This window comes from Emydura macquarii, unplaced genomic scaffold, assembly GCF_026122565.2.
Source record: "Emydura macquarii macquarii isolate MOO-44397 ecotype Brisbane River unplaced genomic scaffold, CSIRO-AGI_Emac_v2 contig_196, whole genome shotgun sequence".
Taxonomy (NCBI): domain Eukaryota; kingdom Metazoa; phylum Chordata; order Testudines; family Chelidae; genus Emydura; species Emydura macquarii.
The window spans coordinates 106244-126804 of NW_027130333.1; the positions used below are offsets into that span (position 1 = coordinate 106244).

Genomic DNA, 20561 nt, shown 5'->3' on the forward strand with positions numbered 1-20561 from the left:
AGAAGCGAGCCTAGGGTTGAATACAAAAGTAGAAAGTTATCCCTGGACTGAGGGAGAGAGAGATAGTGTTGAGTGAAGAAGGGGGGAGGGGTCTCACCACTCCGTGTGGCTCAGAGGTTCCCAGCATTCAGGCTGCTCAGCTTAGGGTCCGGAGCACTTGGGCCAGGCAGAGCCCCCGACACGATCCGTCAGGAAGAGGTGAAGTCCCAGTGGATCTGATGCTGCATTTGGATCCAGGCATCAGACCAGGGTTTGAACTTGGGTGGGGGTTTTTGTAGACACCAGGTTTGTTTATGGGTAAACAATGACTCAAGGACGTATCCCAGAGGGGTTTTCTTTGTGCTGGACAATAGGAGCTGCTCACTCCTGGCTCTGGGCCGTGTTCCTTGGGGGAGCTCACAATGCAGCCCGGCAGAGTCAGTGTTCTGCAGATCAAGAACTAGACTGGTCTGATGATAACTGCGGAGCTGGGTGTGTGCAGGGCTGGGTTCATTTACATCAGGAGCAGAGATCTCCCAGCATGCCGTGCGTCCCCGCTTTGCCAATCCCAGAGTTCAGTGCAGTCCCTGCTTTGGAGCTTGGTTCTCCATTTGCTATGCTAATTCTTCTTCCATCTTTGATGTAGATGAGGCTAGGGGAGTTGTATCACCCTTGTTGGGAGGGGTTTAGGTGTGTCTCCCACTGCCTCTTCATTGCTTTTGGTTGCTGGTTCAAGCAGAGGCTCGGGGGGGATTCAGGTGAACCAGAGAGAAGGGGTTTTGCGCCCTGGTTCCCCAAGAACACAGAGCAACAACTGGCAGCCGTCCTGAGGACGCTGCATGATGCTGGGCTGACCGCAAACCCCAGAAAGGAGGCGCTGGTCATAAAGTGGGTGCTGGCGGTGCCGAGATACTACCTCCCTTCATAGTCATCACGGCCCACGTACCCCTCCTCTGTCTGCAACAAAAGAAAGAGACCAACGCCCGAGTGATGTGCTGGGACCTCGCCCTGCAGCCCTTCGCGTTCAGCATCCAGTACCGCACAGGCCATGCCATGCCAACACCGATGCCCTGTCACGCCTAGTGGAAGGGGCGTAGGTCAACCCCGGAGACTGGGAGCTGGACATGAGTGGGGTGTGTGAAGGAAGGCTCTGTGGGCTGAGGAAGGGTCTCAACACCCCTGCTGAGTCGCCAGCGTACACCCAGCTTACTAGTTTCACTTCCAGTTTCTGCTCTGCTTAGCTCCCAGCCCTTAGGCAGGTACACAGTTTACTGAACAAAGCGCAGAGATTCAACTAGCAGCAATTCGCCGTGTCAGGAAACAAAGCGTTACATTGAAAATAAAATCACAAGCCACGTTCTAGAGCTGAGACTTATCTAACTCGATACTTGCAGAGCAACGTCCTACCAGTGTTTCCCAGCCAGGCTTGGCTGCGATCTTCTGTTCATGAGACAAATCACGCTGGCTGGTTGCCTCTTTTGTGTAGGATCCCGGTTGTTCATTTGAACCCCTGATCTTTCCTCATGCAGAGGGTAGCCATCCCCTACCCCCCACTGGTTGTTTTTTACTGGATCCGCCTCTTTTGTAGGTTTTGCAATCTCTTCATCAGCACCCGGCTCAGAATGGAAATGGACCTGTTGGGGGGCACGCAATGACCAGAGAGGCAGACCAGTATCTGTTCCCTCCTGCCTGAAAGGGACCTGTCCAAGATAGGTCACCTCCTGGATCCCTGCCTGGAGAGCATCATTTTCAACACACACACCAAACTTCTCAAATGTTATCTATCCGCACGTTCCACAGTGATTCTGATGAGCAGGGGGATACTGGCTCTAGGTGCAGACCTCACATGCCACGCTTTAGTGAATTACTAGGCCCCTGTCCACCCGAGGGGCTCCTGGCAGACCTTCATGGATCCCCTCTGCCAATTGATACCAAGTGGGGCCTGGATGAAAGGTTCAAATCCCACCTGAGACTAATCTCAACAGTTCCTCTTGTGGAGGGATCGGGGGTCCCAGCTGGACCAACCCAACCTTCAGCAATGATTTTGTTTGAGACACACATCAGGGTCCTTCCAGCTCACTCTCTGACATTAGCAAGTCCCAGCTGCTTTCGGGGAAGGAATTCCCTCGTGTCTCCCCCAAGCGGGGAATAATGGAAAAACTTGCTCAGAGGCAAAGTTTCTTCCTGACCTTCCTCCGTTAGTGACTGGCTCCTGCCCTGAAGCATGCAGGTTTGTACCAGTTGTGTCAGTTCCAGTTTTGGGTTGGTAGAGGGATCTAGGAGGTTAGAGGAAAGGAGAATCAGGACTCCCGGTTTGTAAGCCTGTCCATGGAAGGTGTGTGAGGTCTAGGAAGTTAAACCAGGGTGGATGAAGATGTAGGACTCCTGGGTTCTTTCCTCTGCTCTCAGAGGGGAGTGAGGTGTTGTGGGTTAGAGCAGGGGACGCTGGGAATCGGGACTCCTGGTTTCTAATCCTGATCCTGGGAGGGGAGTAGTTTCCAGTGGGTTAGAACAGAGCAGGTGAAGATTCAGCAGTCCCAGGTTTAATTCCCAGCTCTTGATGGGCAGTGGGGTGTAGAGGGTGACAGCAGGGCCAGAGGTGGAAGTCAGGACTCCTGGGTTCTGTTCCCAATGCAGGAGAAATAGTTTGCAAGAGGGCTTGAAAGCACTGAGAATCTCAATGGATGACAACAACAACCCGTTTCCAGCACACGTGTGACGTGCTCAGAGTATTCTGCCTTTGCTATCCCCCAAACTCAAACAACCAGCCAGCCATTGCTTTGCAGGTATCAGGTTTTATTGAGTTGAGGCCACGCAGAAAAAGACAAACATTCAGAAACGGGGCAGAGAACAGCGACAAATGACATGTATGATGAAGAGTGAGACTGGGGGAATATTTCTTAATGAAGGTACAGAGTTTGAGCTGGCAGTGGGCAGACGGCGCTATGGGGGCAGAGGGTGAAGGGCGGGGAAGTGGCGGCTATGCTGTGGGAAGGGCGCTAGGGGAGGAAACACCTGACCGATATGACCGGTGTTCAGAGGCGGGTGAGGAGCCGGGGGCGGTGGTGGGTGTGGAAGGGACAGAGCGGGATTAGAGGAAGAGGCAAGTTCCCCTGCCTGCCCTCTGTGCTCAGGCTGGTTCCTAAACGCTCTTGACGAAGAGCACGGCCTGCCCGTCCAAGCAGAGGATGACAATTTTCGCGGTGGAGCTGACACCGGTGTAGGAGAGGCTCCAGGGGTTAAACGTGCAGACGGTGATCTTGAAGGGGTTCTTGCTCTCTTGCGTGTTGGGCCCGACAGCCGTCCCGTCCCCGGTGCAGACAGTGTTGATGTTGTCGCTGCTTGGGCCTAAACCGACGCTTTCGTGGATGAAGGTGTTGCTGAACTTCCAGTACATCACCCGGTCCCACATCATCTTGTTGCAGTAGGCGTTGTCGTTGGTGGCCACGGTCTTGGGATTGTCCAAGTGATTTTTCCGGAACAGGTCATGCAGGGGGTTCCACAGGTCGCCACTGGCCAGGGCCAGGCAGGCGGCCAGCAGTAGCAGGATGGCAGGGCGGGGTCCCCTTGCAGCCATGGCTGTGTGTGTCACTGGATTGTCCTGCCGCGGGCACAGAAGAGGGAGATGGATGGAGACAGTGCGAGGCGGGGACCGGCTCCCTCCATGGCACCTTCCCTCTCCTACCCCAGTATCCCCCCAAAGCCTCTCCCATTATTCCTGCCGCATTGTGTGAGGGGCTGCCCCAAGCCCAGCTGCCATCACTGATCCCTGGCCTCTATCCCGAGGTGGGGCTAGAACCCAGGAGTCCCGGCTCTCAGCCCCTCTGCTGCAACCACTAGCTCACGCTGCCTCCCGGTAAGAAGCCCGGCCATTTCTGCTCCACACAGCTCTGTTCTCTCCTCCCTCCCGGCTGCTGGAGCCTCCCGCAACTCACCCAAGTCCTCGTTCCTTCGCTGTCGTGGGAGCTGCACCTCACTCTGATGCTCCTTCTGTCCTGCAGCGTGTTATATAGAGCCCCGCCGGACGTGGAGAGACAGGAGTGGGAGGGCAAACCTAGTAAACAACTGAGGAAGGACGAATGCCTGATATCAGGCAATTAAACTATTGGGTAAGGACGATTTCTCCATATCGGGCAATTATGAGCAGTGACCCAGCGGGCTGGGCAGGGGCAGGGAACACCCAGCACCAGTCCTGCCAGAGACCTGGCCTCGAAATAAACATCTAAGGGTGTGTCCAGCCAGTGAGTGAAGGTCTGATTGCAGTGTGGGTGGCAGAGACGTCCCAGCTTTTTTCTTTCTGTTGTAGGTAAGAATTGGGGGTGCAGAGTTAACCCTTGGGTAGCTTCCCCAGTGCCAGCCTGCCAGGGACCCTGGGTAACTGCTGTGGTTGACAGCCCGTGCTGCAGTCCATGCCACCATGTCCCCACTGCTGCTGTTACCCGTGCGAGCTAGATGAAAGCTAGTGTAGCTGTCTTTGACCCAATTATCCTGCTGCAGGCACACCTTCATTTGATGTGTAGATGCACCCTGAATCCTGATCCCCCTGGCACCTTCCTAATCCAGTCCTAGCCTGGAAATGCACGGCTCTACCGGTGCCCCACAATCCTGATGTATCGCCACCTGCTATCCCAGCCCCTGGCTCCCTGTGCTCTGCTCTGCCCACGACCCTCAGTGTCGACCTGGAGCTCCTTGCTGTCCTAGGGGGTTTGGTACCCACAGATGTTGGTCTGCCGAGTGGCATGGCCCAGGCACCGGTAGCAATCCGTTTATTAAAGAGACAGAAAAGACGGGAAACCTGCTACCGCTCTGCATTTGAAATGTGCTCAGGTCAGGTGGGTTTCTTAAATAACTTCTCTTCTTCCCTGTAGTTGGAGAGAGGGTTTTAGAAAGAACCCACCTGCCCCCATCCCAAAGTGTCGTAAAAGTCAGAGAGGCAACAACTGTCCTTTTGGCGGAAAGGAAGAATTAGCTGGAGCTGTGGTTGTTAAAGTCCAGGCGAGAAAATGCAGATTCTTTCTCTGGTGCTGACACCCGTTTGCAACCTCACTGCTGAAGAAACACAGAGCCTGTGCCTGTCCTGATCAACCCCTCCGAGACCTGGTAGACTGGGACCCGTGCAGGGCATTGCTTTTAACTGCCCCTTCGGTTACTGCTTTACAGCAGTGCTGCAAAATATCCCGTGTTGTCTGGCTCAGCCAGAGTCTCATTAGCCAGAAGGGAAAAGGAGAGGGCTAGGAAAGAGACACAAATAAGGTGGAGAGGAGGAAGATGGAAAAAGAAACCTGGAGCACCATGTCTCAGGGGCTGGGTGGATTGACTCAGATGTTCAGGCGTGGGCCTGAGCCCGGGACCCTCCTCGCTCTCCGGGGCCTTGACCAGGTTCTGAGACTCAGCACCATACCAGGTGGGGGCTGGAGTATAGCCGGTGGAGGTATCCGTACCAGCTGGGTCCCCCTCTCTTTGGCCCGATCTGGGCCGGATGTGTCTCGGGATTAGGATGAAGGCGGCCCAGTGGTGTCATGATGGATTCTGTGTTTCCTGAAGGTGGCCAAGGTGGCAGCCAGGATGGTAAAACTCGCTCCTTCTCCTTCCCCTTGGTTAGTAATTGTTGCATTTCAATTTTTTTCCTAAACTCGCCCCTTTAGGACCTCGAAAGGGGGCGTTGGGTGGAATAGCCCCACCGCCATTGTCCAGTTCCCCAGTTCGGCCTATTTCCCCACACACCCGTTTTTCCCAGCCCCGCACTTCTCTCGTTTACCAGGCACAAATCGAAGACAGTCCTTGCGTGATACCAGGGCACCTGTTTGTTCAGGCTCATTTAATTAGCCACGGTTCGCACCTTTTCCGGTTATTTGTGACTGGACATTGGGTAAAACATTTACTCTTCACAGCTGAGCTCAATGCCGGGGGAAATTTGTAGGCCCACTTCTTACAACAGCTCCCCACCACGCACAACTCTTCTGCTGCTGCCTTTCAGTCCTAAAGCGCAACCCCTTGCAAAGGGACTAAAGAAATTGGACTCCGTGAAAATTAGCAAGGGGCCTGGTTGTCTAAATCCCTTTAGTGATTTGAAGGTGGCGGACAGATCACACATACCCCTGAAGTGCTGTCATGACGCGAAGGGATGGTTGAGTTCAGGATCCTGACAAAAGGAAGACAGGAGAACAGCAGGATACGGACCATGGACTTCAGAAAAGCGGACTTTGACTCCCTCAGGGAGCTGATCGGCAGGATCCCCTGGGAGGCTAACATGAGAGGCAAAGGAACCCAAGAGAGCTGGCTGTATTTTAAAGAAACTTCATTGAGGGCACAGGAACAAACCATCCCGATGTGCAGAAAGAATAGCAAATATGGTAGGCATCCAGCTTGGCTTAACAAAGAAGTCTTTGGTGAACTTAAACACAAAAAAGCAGCTTACAAGAAGTGGAAGCTTGGTCAGATGACTAGGGAGGATTATAAAAATACTGCTCGAACATGCAGGAATGAAATCAGGAAGGCCAAAACACAATTGGAGTTGCAGCTGGCAAGGGACGTGAAGGGGAACAAGAAGGGTTTCTACAGGTATGTTGCCAACAAGAGGAAGGTCAGGGAAAGTGTAGGCCCCTTCCAGAATGGGGGAGGCAACCTAGTGACAGAGGATGTGGAGAAAGCTGAGGTACACAATGTCTTTTTTGCCTCTGTCTTCACAGACAAGGTCAGCTCCCAGGCTGCTGTACTGGGCAGCACAGAATGGGAAGGAGGTGAACATCCCGCAGTGCTGAAGGAACGGGTTCAAGACTATTTAGAAAGATTGGACACAAGTCCATGGGGTTGGATGCAATGCACCCGAGGGTGCTGAGGGAGTTGACTGATGTGATTTCAGAGCCATTGGCTATTATCTTTGAAAGCTCGTGGCAACAGGGGGAGGTCCCTGATGATTGGAAAAAGGCAGATATAGTGCCCATCTTCAAGAAAGGGAGGAAAGAGGATCCAGGGAACTACAGACCGGTCAGCCTCAAGTCAATCCCTGGAAAAATCATGGAGCAGGTCCTCAAAGAATCCAATTTAAGGCACTTGGAAGAGAGGAAGGTGATCAGGAACAGTCAACACAGATTCACCAAGGGAAAGTCATGCCTGACCAACCTGATTGCTTTCTATGAAGAGGTGACTGGCTCTGTGGATGTGGGGAAAGCAGTGCACATGATATACCTTGACTTTAGCAATGCTTTTGATGCAGTCTCCCACAGTATTCTTATCAGCAAGTTAAAGAAGTATTTGTTGGATGAATGGACTATAAAATGGATACAGAGCTGGCTAGATCATCGGGCTCAACGGGTAGTGATCAATGGGTCCATGTCTAGCTGGCAGCTGGTCACAAGCAGAGTGCCCCACGGGTCGATCCTGGTTCAGGTTTTGTTCAACATCTTCATTAATGATCTAGAGGATGGAGTAGATTGCACCCTCAGCAAGTTTGCAGATGACACTAAGTTGGGGGGAGTGGTAGATACCCTGGAAGGTAGGGATAGGATACAGAGTGACCTAGACAAATTGGAGGATTGGGCCAAAAGAAATCTGGTGAGGTTCAACAAGGACAAGTGCAGAGTCCTCCACTTAGGATGGAAGGATCCCATGCACAGCTACAGACTGGGGACTGACGAGCTAGGCAGCAGTTCTGCAGAAAAGGACCTGGGGGTTACAGTGGATAAGAAGCTGGATATGAGTCAGCAGTGTGCCCTGGTTGTCAAGCAGGCTAATGGCATATTGGGCTGCATTAGTAGGAGCATTGCCAGCAGGTCACAGGAAGTGATTATTCCCCTCTATTTGGCTCTGGTGACGCCGCATTTGGAGTATTGTGTCCAGTTTTGGGCTCCCCACTACAAAAAGGATGTGGACAAGTTGGAGAGCAACCAAAATGATTAGGGGGCTGGAGCACAAGACTTATGAGGAGAGGCTGAGGGAACTAGCCTTGTTTAGTCTGCAGAAGAGAAGAATGAGGGGGGATTTGATAGCAGCCTTTAACTACCTGAAAGGGGGTTCCAGGGAGGATGGAGCTAGGCTGTTCTTGGTGGTGGCAGATGATAGAACAAGGAGCAACGGTCTCAAGTTGCAGTTGGGGAGGTCTAGGTTGGACATTAGGAAAAATGCTTTTCACTAGGAGGGTGATGAAGCACTGGAATGGGTTACCTAGGGAGGTGGTGGAATGTCCATCCTTAGAGGTTTTTTAGCTGCGGCTTGACAAATCCCTGGCTGGGATGATTTAGCTGAGGTTAGTTCTGCTTTGAACAGGGGGTTGGACTAGATACCTCCTTAGGTCCCTTCCATCTCTATGATTCTATGAGTCTATGATTCTAAGCTACTTGATCAAACACCTCCAGTCTTGAACTCACAGCATCTAATTGCCACAACCAACACATGACAGACTGGGCTAGCAACAGGCATTTGCTGTCAGCAGAATGCCACAACATGGGAGCGATGTGATGACACACGTGCCACGTCCTGGCATCTAAGAAATGTGTTATTCTATTCTTGCCAGATAAGAGTGATTCTCTGAAGGAAGACGAGCTCCCACTGGGTGTCTGCCCTATTTGTGAGGGGCAGAAAGGTGCCCTTGGAATTTTAATGGAGGAGAGCGAGGGAGATGGGGAAGGACAAAAGGAACGAGAGAGGGAGACGTTTACAGCTGCGTGGTGTCATTCGGTCAGGAACTATGTCTGGAGTTTTGAAAGGGAACAGATTGGTTTGCAGTTGTAGCAGGCTCCCCCATCAGCTCCAGGCAAGGAAAGGAAGGTGGTGTGTGGAAAGAGACACTCTGAACAATGCAGAACTAAGGGGCACGAGACACAAACACATGCAGACAGGGCTCTGACTGACACAAGTGAGGGGCACAACGACGCACAACACAAGCGCATCAGCAAGAGACACAAAGACGTCCAAGGAAAACGAGGCCTGCCAGATGCGCCCGAGGAAGCGGGACATAGGAGCAAAACACACACGCACAAGAAACACAAACCTGAGACACACAAGAGTCACACAAGCAAGGGATTCAAATACACAGGATGCAAACCCGCACAAGGCAAAACATGAAGCGCACAAGACTGACTCACACACGAGCCCAAATACGATACGTGGAGAGATGGGACACACACCAAAAAAGAGCTTTGAGTTTTTAATTTTTTGGGCAGTGATTACCAGGCGAAAGATGCTCATATACTGATGGAGCTTATTGGCATCAGCGGAGGGAAATGAACCCTACTGCTCCAACGCCTGGCTATGCTGAATCCACACAGGTGGTTGTTCTGGCACGATGACTACACTGGGCCAGAAACCGCCCTCTGTTTATCCATGCCTGTACACACCCATCTCTATCTCTGATTACATTTGTGCCCATCCCACGGTGGGAGTGTCTGAAGGCTGGCAGCTGCTACATGACCGTGGGAGGTTGTTCTTGCCATGAGCATTCCCAGAAGGTCTGATTAATTGAGCCCTTAAGCTGGGGTTGCGGCCACCAGCTATAATTACCATGTAGATTGGGAGGCCAGGACTCACTTTTCATTGTATTCTTAAAAGCTGCTGAACTAGCTGATGTCCTAGTTTCACTTGGGAGGTTCTTGCTGGTCCTTGTTCTCTGGTAGCTTCTTCTGCCTGGAGGAAGTAACCACGGCAAAACCATTTTAGACGGGAGTCCCACCAACATGGAGGAATTGGTTGTGAAGGTGGAAGGTTATTTGGGAAAGAGTGATCCTGAAATAAGAAATTAGATGGCGTTAGACTAGATGGCCCTGATTCTAAAGAAGGATAGAAGGAAAAGCCAGCATGCGTTTGTCAAGTGCATATCACGCCTTTGGAGGACCGGATTCGAATTCAAAACAACCATGACAAATCGGAGAACTAGTCTCTGTTCAACAAGATGAATTCAATAAAGACCAGTGTAAAGTGCAGCACTTGGTAGGGACAATTCAAATCACAACTACAAAAAAGGGGAACAACTGGCTAGATGCACCCAGAGCCTCTTGAAGAGACTGGTGAGTTGAAATTAACTATTCATGAGCTAAAGCATGTGTTAAGTGAAGCTCCAGCCTTGGGACTCCCTGATTATAGAAAGCCATTCCAGCTGTTTGTGCACGAACGAAGGGGGGTGGCCTCCGGAGTCCTAACCCAGAATTTTGGACCCAGAAGACGACCTGTAGCTTACTACTCTGCCCAGCTAGATCCAGTAGCCAAAGGGGCTGTGGGTTGTTTAAGAGCTGTTGCAGCCACAGCTGAGATGATTACAAAGAGTAAAGATCATGTGTTGGGCTATCCTTTGACTGTATTTGTGCCTCATGAGGTGGAAGCCCTTATGACACGAGAGAAGACCCAAGCTTTCTCCCACCAACGAATTGCCCAGTATGAAGTGATTTTACTGGCAGCAGAAAACATCACCCTTCAGAGGTGTTCCATATTAAATCCAGCGACACTATTACCAGAACCTGACCTGATAGAAGAGCCCCATGATTGCTGCAAGGTAGTAGATGTGGTTGAGCAGCCACGGGCAGATTTAACAGATGTACCTCTTTCTAATCCAGACCGGATTTTATTTACAGATGGCTCTTCATTTATGCGAGAGGGTCACCGATATACCGGAGCAGCAGTGACCTCCCTATTCGTAGTGCTGTGGGCAGAACCACTACCAACGGTACTCAGCGCCCAGGCAGCAGAGCTAGTAGCACTAGCTAAGGCGTGTGAGTTAAGCAAGGATTTAGATGTCAATATTTATACTGACTCTAAATATGCCTTTGGAATTTGCCATGCTGTAGGAGCCTTATGGAAGCAGCGAGGGTTTCTCACTTCTATGTGGAGTAAAATTGCTAACGCCAAACAGGTTGAAGACGTGCTGGATGCCATTATGTTACCCAGAGAAATTGCAGTCATGCACTGTGCGGCTCACACCAATGCTACGGATGACATCAGCCAAGGGAATAGACAAGCTGACTATGCAGCCAAGGAAGCAGCTCTGCAGCCACGGCCCCTGAGTGTGTGTGCTCCAGTGTTCATGCCAGGGTTGCAAGAGAAGGAAATATCAAATGCCATAACTGCAGAAGAGAAAGCCCGGTGGGTAAGGCTTTATGAGGCAGTGGAAAAGGAGGGATTATGGTGGACTCCCCAAGGTAAGCCCATTTTACCTTTTCTTTTGTTAAGACCCATGTGCCAGCAGATTCATAGCCAGGGGCACTATGGGGCAGCGGCCATCGCAGATACCATCCTGCGTACATGGTTTTCTCCTGGAGTCCATCAGGTAGCAAAAAGGGTAACTCAATCCTGCCCCACTTGCCAAGCCTTTAATGCAGTATCCCAGAAAGATCTATGTGCTGGTGATTGTTGATCAGTTAACCCACTGGGTTGAAGCTACTCCTGCCAGAAAAGCAACTGCAATTGTTGTAAGAAATTTTTTGTTAAAGGAGATCATCCCTGGGTTCAGGCTCCCTCAAGTGGTTAACTCTGACCAAGGCAGCCATTTCACTGAAGAAACCCTGAATGAGGTGTATGCAGCTTTTGGAATTACCAGGAAACTACACACCCCATACCATCCACAAAGTTCGGGACAGGTGGAAAGGGTAAACCGGGAAATAAAAACCCTATTGGGAAAACTTTGCCGTGAATCACAATTAAAGTGGCCCCAGGTCCTACCTATTGTTTTGTTTCAATTAAGAAATAGGCCAAGGAAAGATATTGGTCTTAGCCCATATGAAATGTTGTTTGGACATCCCCCTGCAATGGCAAAGCCATTTCAGTTTCTCACTAGAACTCTTATGGGAGGGGATTTCCAATTATATGAGTATGTGAAATCCTTGCGTAAGTGTTTTTTACTTTTACAGAAAGCAGGAGCTCTACTCCAGCCAGTTCCCCTGGATTGTGAAGTGCACCCTTACCAACCTGGTGACCGCGTGTGGATAAAGACTTCCAGACGTTCCACTCCCCTAACACCAGTGTGGGAAGGACCATTCCAGGTGCTGCTAACTACCCATACAGCAGTAAAAGTTGCAGAGAAGTCCGCCTGGATCCACCATTCCCAAGTGAAGCCAGCAGTATATGATGACAGTTCCCCGGCTGAGGTACCACCTTTGAAGCTAACCCGACAGCCAGACTCTAATGAATGGACTATTGCTCTATTTACTGAACTAACCTAGAATATGTTTATTGAGCTAAAATACTACGGAGATTTTTTGTTTGTTTGTGTGATCAGTGGGCTTATTATTGACATTTCATTTTTGGGCTGGAGAATAGAGAAAATGGTGAAAGTCCAGGTTTTTGAGACCTTTGCCTCCCCTCTGGTTTTCAGCCTTCGTTTTTTCTGGCTGATTACAGGGCATGGGAGCTCCACCCCAGACTCCACCCCAGATACCCCTTATCAAAGCCAGATCCATCCATCCCATAACAATTGGGGGGTAGAAATGGCTCGTACTGCTTTAAATTCCACTGCCTTTTGTATGATGGGGGGAGACAATGTGGGGTCATCTTTGACCACTTGTTTCATTGGGGTAGCCTGTAATTTTTCCAATATTCATGCCTATACCCAATTGGCAGGCTACAATAATTCTACCTGGATAGTGGGGGGACCTACCCCGGTGGGGATCCATTTTTAAGCCCCAGCCACAGTGGACCAATGCCCATCGACTCACCTTTCAGTTACATAATTTAACTCGAGCCCATGACTGTATTCAATTTGTTAATTGTACTAAGAAGTGTGTTAATGTGACCACTACTAAAGAATTAGAATGTAGTAGTGTTAGTTATAGTAGTTATTTTACCACTTCCCTTTATTTACCAAAAGGGTGGTTTTTATTTTGTGGTTTAGCTGCTTATACTTATGTTCCTGCCAACGCCACTGGGGGTCCTTGTGCTATAGGCAGAGTTGCCCCCTAACCATTCCTACAGCGTACCCCGCAGCAGTTGGGTCCTGACTGTGATGATTCAGTTGATTTGCTTTCTAAAGCTGAGGCCATTTCCCTAGCTACATCCTTAGTGGGTGTCCCCGGACTTACTGTTATTAATTACAAAGAAATATCCAAGGTGGCATGTGCCTTGGTAAAATCTATTAATTTAATATCCACTTTGATTCAAGCCATGGCTGAGGATTTACAAGACATTCGCCATGCCACCCTGCAAAATCAGTTTGCAATAGATTATTTTTTGCTTTGTTATAATCATGGATGCCAAGAATTCCAAGGAATGTGTTGCTTTAATTTATCAGACCACAGTTCATTGATTGAAAAAACGTCTAGCTGATCTCCACCATTTAGCAGAAAAAATCAAGCAGTCTGATGGTAAATTTGATTTGTGGGGTTGGTTAACTGCATGGTTACCAAATATGCAATGGCTTAAGTTTTTATTTTTTTATATTTTTTTGTTTGTTGTAATTTGTATTTTTGGATGTTGTTTTTTTCAATTCTTAGGTAATTTGCCCTTTGTGTGTTCTGCTTTTACCCGATTTGTAAAACCCAGCACTCCTGCCCTGCAAATGTTGACTCAGGTTGACATTGTTGCACTTAAACAAAGAGTAGATCAAGCTTTTTTAGTGAGCCAAACTGTTGATACAGTATGGCTCAAAGGGGAGATTGAAAGAAAATAATTGTTTGCTTGACCACAGTTACTCCATTTTAGTTGTTTTTAGTGTTCTGCTTTCTGTTGAAATCACCCACCCCCTCCTCTTTTCTTTGTTTATGGTGCTTATTCTGCCAAGGTCAGAGAGAGAGATTAACAGGAGAAATGAGGAGTCAGCCTTAAGTAATTTTTGCTTTCTCTTCAGTCTTGGGAAATAGACTAGACAATTTTGATAGATATGTTGAAATCTTCTGCCCTTATCTTTTATATTATGCATATGTTTATAGTTAGAAGATGTAGAAAGTGTAAAGCCAATAGCAATTATAATAATAATTTGAGTGTACTAATGAGCATTAAGAATTTATGCATATGTAATTTTATGTTTATGTTTATGTTTGTATAAATATGCAAGAGAGCATGCCTTCGAGGTCGCACACTGATCCCTTGCTGGGAAGTGTCCGACCTCTGAAGAAATAAAACTTGGAGACTGCCCAAATACCTGCTTAGATCTCTTTTTTATCTAGTGCAGGGTAAATGAACCTCATTTGGAATATTTTTCCAACATCTGTCATCTGCCACCACTGAGAACAGCCTAGCCCCATCCTCCCTGGAACCCCCTTTCAGGTAGTTAAAGGCTGCTATCAAATCCCCCCTCATTCTTCACTTTTGCAGACTAAACAAGCCCAGTTCCCTTAGCCTCTCCTCATAAATCATGTGCTCCAGCCCCCTAATCATTTTTGTTGCCCTCCGCTGGACTCTCTCCAACTAGTCCACATCCTTCCTGTAGTGCGGGGCCCAAAACTGGACACAATACTCCAAATGCAGCCTCACCAATGATGAATAGAGGGGAATAATCACTTCCCGTGACCTGCTGGCAATGCTCCTCCTAATGCAGCCCAATATGCTATTAGCCTTCTTGACAACCAGGGCACACTGCTGACTCATATCCAGCTTCTTATCCACTGTTACCCCCAGGTCCTTTTCTGCAGAACTGCTGCCCAGCTCGTCGGTCCCCAGTCTATAGCTGTGCATAAGATTCTTCCTTCCTAAGTGGAGGACTCTGCACTTTTCTTTGTTGAACCTCATTAGATTTCTTTTGGCCCAATCCTCCAATTTGTCTAGGTCACTCTGTATCCTATCCCTACCTTCCAGGGTATCTACCACTCCCCCCAACTTAGTGTCATCTGCAAACTTGCTGAGGGTGCAATCTACTCCATCCTCCAGATCATTAATAAAGATGTTGAACAAAACCGGCCCCAGGACCGACCCCTGGGGCACTCCACTTGTGACCGGTTGCCAGCTAGACATGGAGCCGTTGATCACTACCTGTTGAGCCCGATGATCTAGCCAGTTCTCTATCCATTTTATAGTCCATTCATCCAATGGCTCTGAAATCACCTCAGCCAACTCCCTCAGCACCCTCGGGTGCATTGCATCCGGCCCCATGGACTTGTGTATGTCCAATCCTTCTAAATAGTCTTGGACCTGTTCCTTCAGCACTGAAGGATGCTCGCCTCCTTTGCATTCTGTGCCGCCCAGTGCAGCAGTCTGGGAGCTGATCTTGTCTGTGAAGACAGAGGCAAAAAAGGCATTGAGTACCTCAGCTTTCTCCACATCCTCTGTCACTAGGTCGCCTCCCTCATTCTGTGAGGGGCCCACACTTTCCCTAATCTTCCTCTTGTTGGCAACATACCTGTAGAAACCCTTCTTGTTCCCCTTCACATCCCTTGCTAGCTGCAACTCCAATTGTGCTTTGGCCTTCCTGATTTCATTCCTGCACGTTCGAGCAGTGTTTATATAATCCTCCCTAGTCATCTGACCAAGTTTCCACTTCTTGTAAGCTTCTTTTTTGTGTTTAAGTTCGCCAAGGACATCTTTGTTAAGCCAAGCTGGATACCTACCATATTTGCTATTCTTTCTGCACATCGGGATGGTTTGTTCCTGCGCCCTCAATAGGGTCTCTTTAAAATTCAGCCTAACCCTAACCCTAACCCTGACCGGAGCCGTGTGACTGATAGAGGACTTCTTGGCCGCTGAGAATCCAGACGCTCCAACCGGACCCGAGCCCCCAGGTGGACAATACCAATTTGTGAGGATGCCCTTTGGACTCCATGGGGCAGCTGCGAGGTTCCAACGACTGATGGACTAGCTCATGGGGATCCATGTGAACTACGCTGTGACCTACCTAGATGATGTCATAGTGTACAGTCGCCAATGGAGTGATCACCTGAATCAGGTGGCAGTCATCCTGAGGACGCTGCGTGATGCTGGGTTCACTGCGTTCCCCAAAAGTGCTGCACAGGATGGCGATTAACCACCTAGTTTGGGTACATCCTGGGCCCAGGAACCTGCGACCCTTGATCGGGAAGATGCAAGCCCTGCAGGAATACCCTCGACCCACCACCAAAAAGCAGGTGAGGAAGTTCCTGGGCTTGGCCGGTTGCTATCAGCAGTTCGTGCCCAACTTTGTCACTTTTGCTGCGCTTCTGACAGACCTACTAACGAAAGACCTACTAACGAAAGATCTACTAACTGTTGATCCTGGAGACTTTGAGATCAGTGTGGATACAAGTGAGACCTGGGATGCCCGATTTCCAGAACAATAAGCTTTAATGTGCAAGGTTTTCTATAAAGATACTAGTTAGATACAAAGCCTAAAATTAACTACAATATCTCATATTCAGTAATCCTGAAGAGTTAAGCAGTTAGTCAGGACAGTGGTCAAGCATCTCAAATTGTACTGTGCCTCCAACACTAACGAAAGCCCCAATTTTAATCGTACCTTCCTGGTTCAATTGGACGCCTTGGTCGAAGGGCTGGGGGCTCTTCTTGCCCAGAACATCGAGGGGGAAGAACACCCCATTCTGTACATAAGTCACAAGCTATTTCCCCGGGAACAGAAGCATGCAACCATGGAGAAGGAGGCGCTGGTCATAAAGCGGGAGCTGGCAGTGCTGAGATACTACCTCCTCGGTTGTCCCTTCATAGTCATCACAGACCTTGCACTCCTCTGCTGTCTGGAACAAATGAAAGAGACCAACGCCTGAGTGATGTGCTAGGACCTCGCCCTGCAGCCCTTCGCATTCATCATCCAAAACGGCACAGGTAGGGACCATGCCAACACCGATACCCTGTCACGCCTAGGGGAAGAGGCGCAGGTCAACCCTGGAGACCGGGAGCTGGACATGAGTGGGGTGTATGTAGCAAGGCGCTGTGGCCTTCCTCAGAGCCTTGGCCGAGGAAGGGTCTCGATGCCCCTGCTGGGCTGAGTCGCCAGCGTACACCCAGCTTACTAGTTTCAACTCCAGTTTCTGCTCTGCTTAGCTCCCAGCCCTTAGGCAGGTACATAGTTTACTGAACAAAGCACAGAGATTCAACTGGCAGCAAGTCGCTGTGTCAGGAAACAAAGGATTACAGTGAAAATAAAATCACAACCCACCTTCTAGAACCGAGACTTACCGAACTCGATACTTTCAGAGCAACGTCCTACCAGTGTTTCCCAGCCAGGCTTGGCTGCAATCTTCTGTTCATGACACAAGCCACGCTGGCTGGTTGCCTCTTTTGTGTAGGATCCCGGTTGTTTATTTGAACCCCAGATCTTTCCTCATGCAGAGGACAGCCATCCTCTACCCTCCGCTGGTGTTTTTTCCTGGACCGTCCTCTTTTGTAGGTTTTGCAATCTCTTCATCAGCACCCGGCTCAGAATGGAAATGGACCTGTTGGGGGGCACGCAATGACCAGACCAGCAGACCAGTGTCTGTTCCCTCCTGCCTGAAAGGGACCTGTCCAAGATATGTCACCTCCTGGATCCCTGCCTGGAGAGAGTCATTTTCAACACGCACACCTAACTTCTCAAATGTTATCTATCTGCATGTTCCACAGTGATTCTGATGAGCTGGGGGATATTGGCTCTAGGTGCAAACCTCACCTGCCACGCTTTAGTGAATTGCTAGGCACCTGTCCACTCGAGGGGCTCCTGGTAGACCTTCATGGATCCCCTCTGCCAGTTGGTACCAAGTGGGGCCTGGATCAAAGGTTCAAATCCCCCATGAGACTAATCTCAACAGTTCCTCTTGTGGAGGGATCGGGGGGTCCCAGCTGGACCAACCCAACCTCCAGCAATGATTTTGGGGGGGACAGAGATCAGGGTCCCTCCAGCTCAGTCTCTGACATTAGCCAGTCCCAGCTGCTTTAGGGGAAGGAATTCCCCCGTCTCTCCCCCAAGAGGGGAATAATGGAAAAACTTGCTCAGAGGCAAAGTTTCTTCCTGACCTTCCTCCGTTAGTGACTGGCTCCTGCCCTGAAGCATGAAGGTTTGTACCGGTTGTGTCAGTGCCAGTTTTGGGATGGGAGAGGGGTCTAGGGGTTAGTGGACAGGAGAAGGAGAATCAGGACTCCCAGTTTGTCAGCCTGTCCATGGGAGGGGCGTGAGGTCCAGTGAGTTAGACCAGGGTGGATGAAGACATAGACCTCCTGGGTTCTTTCCTCTGCTCTCAGAGGGGAGTGGGGTGTTGTGGCTTAGAGAAGGGGAGGCTGGGAATCGGGACTCCTGGTTTCTAATCCTGATCCTGGCAGGGGAGTGGTTTCAGGGGGTTAGAGCAGAGCAGGTGAAGATTCAGCAGTCCCAGGTTTAATTCCCAGCTCTTGCTGGGCAGTGGGGTGTGGTGGGTGACAGCAGGGCCAGAGGTGGAAGTCAGGACTCCTTGGTTCTGTTCCCAAAGCTGGGGAAATAGTTTGCGAGAGGGTTTCACAGCACAGAGCATCTCAATGGACGAAGAGAACAACAGCCCGTTTCCCGCGTGACGTGCTCAGTGTATTCTGCCCTTGAAGCCCCCCCACCTCACACAACCAGCCAGCCATTGCTTTGCAGGTATCAGGTTTATTGAGTTGAGGGCACACAGAGAATGACAAAGGATCAAATACGGGGAAGAGTACAGTGACAAATGACACGTAACACGACCGGTGAGACTGGGGGGATATTTCTGAATGAATGAACGGAGTTTGAGCTGGCCGTGGGCAGACGGCGCTATGGGGGCAGAGGGTGAAGGGCGGGGAAGGGGCGGCTATGCTGTAGGAAGGGCACTAGGGGAGGAAACAGCTGACCGATATGACCGGTGTTCTGAGGCGGGTGAGGAGCCGGGGGCGGTGGCGGGTGTGGGAGGGACAGAGCGGGATTAGAGGAAGAGGCAAGTTCCCTGCCTGCCCTCCGCGCTCAGGGTTAGGCTGAAACGCTCTTGACGAAGAACACAGCCAGCCCGTCCCAGCAGGTGATGACAATTTTCGCGGTGGAGCTGACACCGGTGTAGGAGAGGCTCCAGGGGTTAAACGTGCAGACGGTGATTTTGAAGGGATTTTTGCTCTCTTGCTTGTTGACCCCGGCAGCCGTCCCGTCCGTGGTGCAGACTTTGTTGATGTTGTCGATGGTGTCGTCAATGAAGGTGTTGCTGAACGTCCAGTACAACACCCGGTCCCACATCATCTTGTTGCAGTAGGCGTTGTTGTTGATGGCCAGGGTCTTGGGATTGTCCAAGTGATTTTTCTTGAACAGGTCATGCAGGGGGTTCCACTTCTGTCCGCTGGCCAGGGCCAGGCAGGCAGCCAGCAGCAGCAGGATGGCAGGGCGGGGTCCCCTCGCAGCCATGGCTGTGTGTGTCGCTGGATCGTCCTGCCGCGGGCACAGAAGAGGGGGATGGATGGAGACAGTGCGAGGCAGGGACCGGCTCCCTCCATGGCACCTTCCCTCTCCTACCCCGTTATCCCCCCAAAGCCCCTCCCATTATTCCTTCCCCATTGTGTGAGGGGCTGCACCGAGCCCAGCTGCCATCACTGATCCCTGGCCTCTATCCGAGGTGGGGCTAGAACCCAGGAGTCCCGGCTCCCAGCCCCTCTGATGCAACCACTAGCTCACGGTGCTTCCCGGTAAGAAGCCCGGCCATTTCTGCTCCACACGGCTCTGTTCTCTCCTCCCTCCCGGCTGCTGGAGCCTCCCGCAACTCACCCAAGTCCTTGTTCCTTCGCTGTCGTGGGAGCTGCACCTCACCCTGATCCTCCTTCCGTCCTGCAGCGTGTTATATAGAGCTCCACTGGACGCGGAGGCGGAGGAGTGGGAGAGCAAACCCAGTAAACAACTGGGGAAGGACGAATGCCTGATATCAGGCAATTATGAGCAGTGATCCAGCAGGCTGGGCAGGGGCGGGGAACACCCACACCAGTCCTGCCAGAGACCTGGCCACCAAAGAAACATCTACGGGTGTGTCCAGCCAGCGAGTGAAGGTGCGATTGCAGTGCGGGTGGCAGAGATGTCTCAGCTTTATTCTTTCTGTTGTGGGTAACAAGGCAGTCGGCAGAGTTCACCCTGTGGTACCTGCCCAGGAGCAGCCTGCCGGGGACCCTGGGTACCTGCTGGGGTTGCCAGCCCGTGCTGCAGTCCATGCCACCATGTCCCCACTGCTGCTGTTACCCGTGCGAGCTAGATGAAGGCTAGTGTAGCTATCTTACACCCAGTTATCCTGCTGCAGTCACACCTTCATTTGATGTGTAGATGCACCCTGAATCCTGATCCCCCTGGCACCTTCCTAATCCAGTCCTAGCCTGGAAATGCACGGCTCTGCCGGTGCCGTTCAATCCTAACGTATCGCTTCCTGCTATCCCAGCCCCAAGCACTGCTCTGCCCACGGCTCTCAGTGCCGACCTGGAACTCCCAGCTGCCCTAGCGGGTTTGGTACCCACAGACATCGGTCTGCTGAGTGGCATGGCCCATGCACCGGTAGCAATCCGTTTATTAAAGACACAGAAAAGGAGGGAAACCTGCTAACGCTCTGCATTCAAATGTGCTCAGGTCAGGTGGGTTTCTTAAATGACTTCTCTTCTTCCCTTTAGTTGGAGAGAGGGTTTTTAGAAGGAACCCACCTGCCCCCATCCCAAAGTGTTGTAAAAGTCAGAGAGGCAACAACTGTCCTTTTGGCAGAAAAGAGGAATTAGCTGGAGCTGTGGTTAAATTTCAGGCGAGAAAATGAAGATTC

At 50.6% G+C, this 20561-nt stretch overlaps 2 protein-coding genes across 2 annotated transcripts; both read right to left on the minus strand.

Annotated features, from left to right (window-relative positions):
• Positions 1–3121: 3121 nt before the first annotated feature.
• LOC137150719 (ribonuclease-like) lies at positions 3122–3556 on the minus strand. The gene has a single exon (XM_067544699.1). The coding sequence runs from the start codon at positions 3554–3556 to the stop codon at positions 3122–3124; it is 435 nt and encodes a 144-aa protein (XP_067400800.1).
• Positions 3557–18757: 15201 nt separating this feature from the next.
• On the minus strand, positions 18758–19180 carry LOC137150725 (ribonuclease-like). Its single transcript, XM_067544713.1, has one exon. The coding sequence runs from the start codon at positions 19178–19180 to the stop codon at positions 18758–18760; it is 423 nt and encodes a 140-aa protein (XP_067400814.1).
• Positions 19181–20561: the final 1381 nt, after the last annotated feature.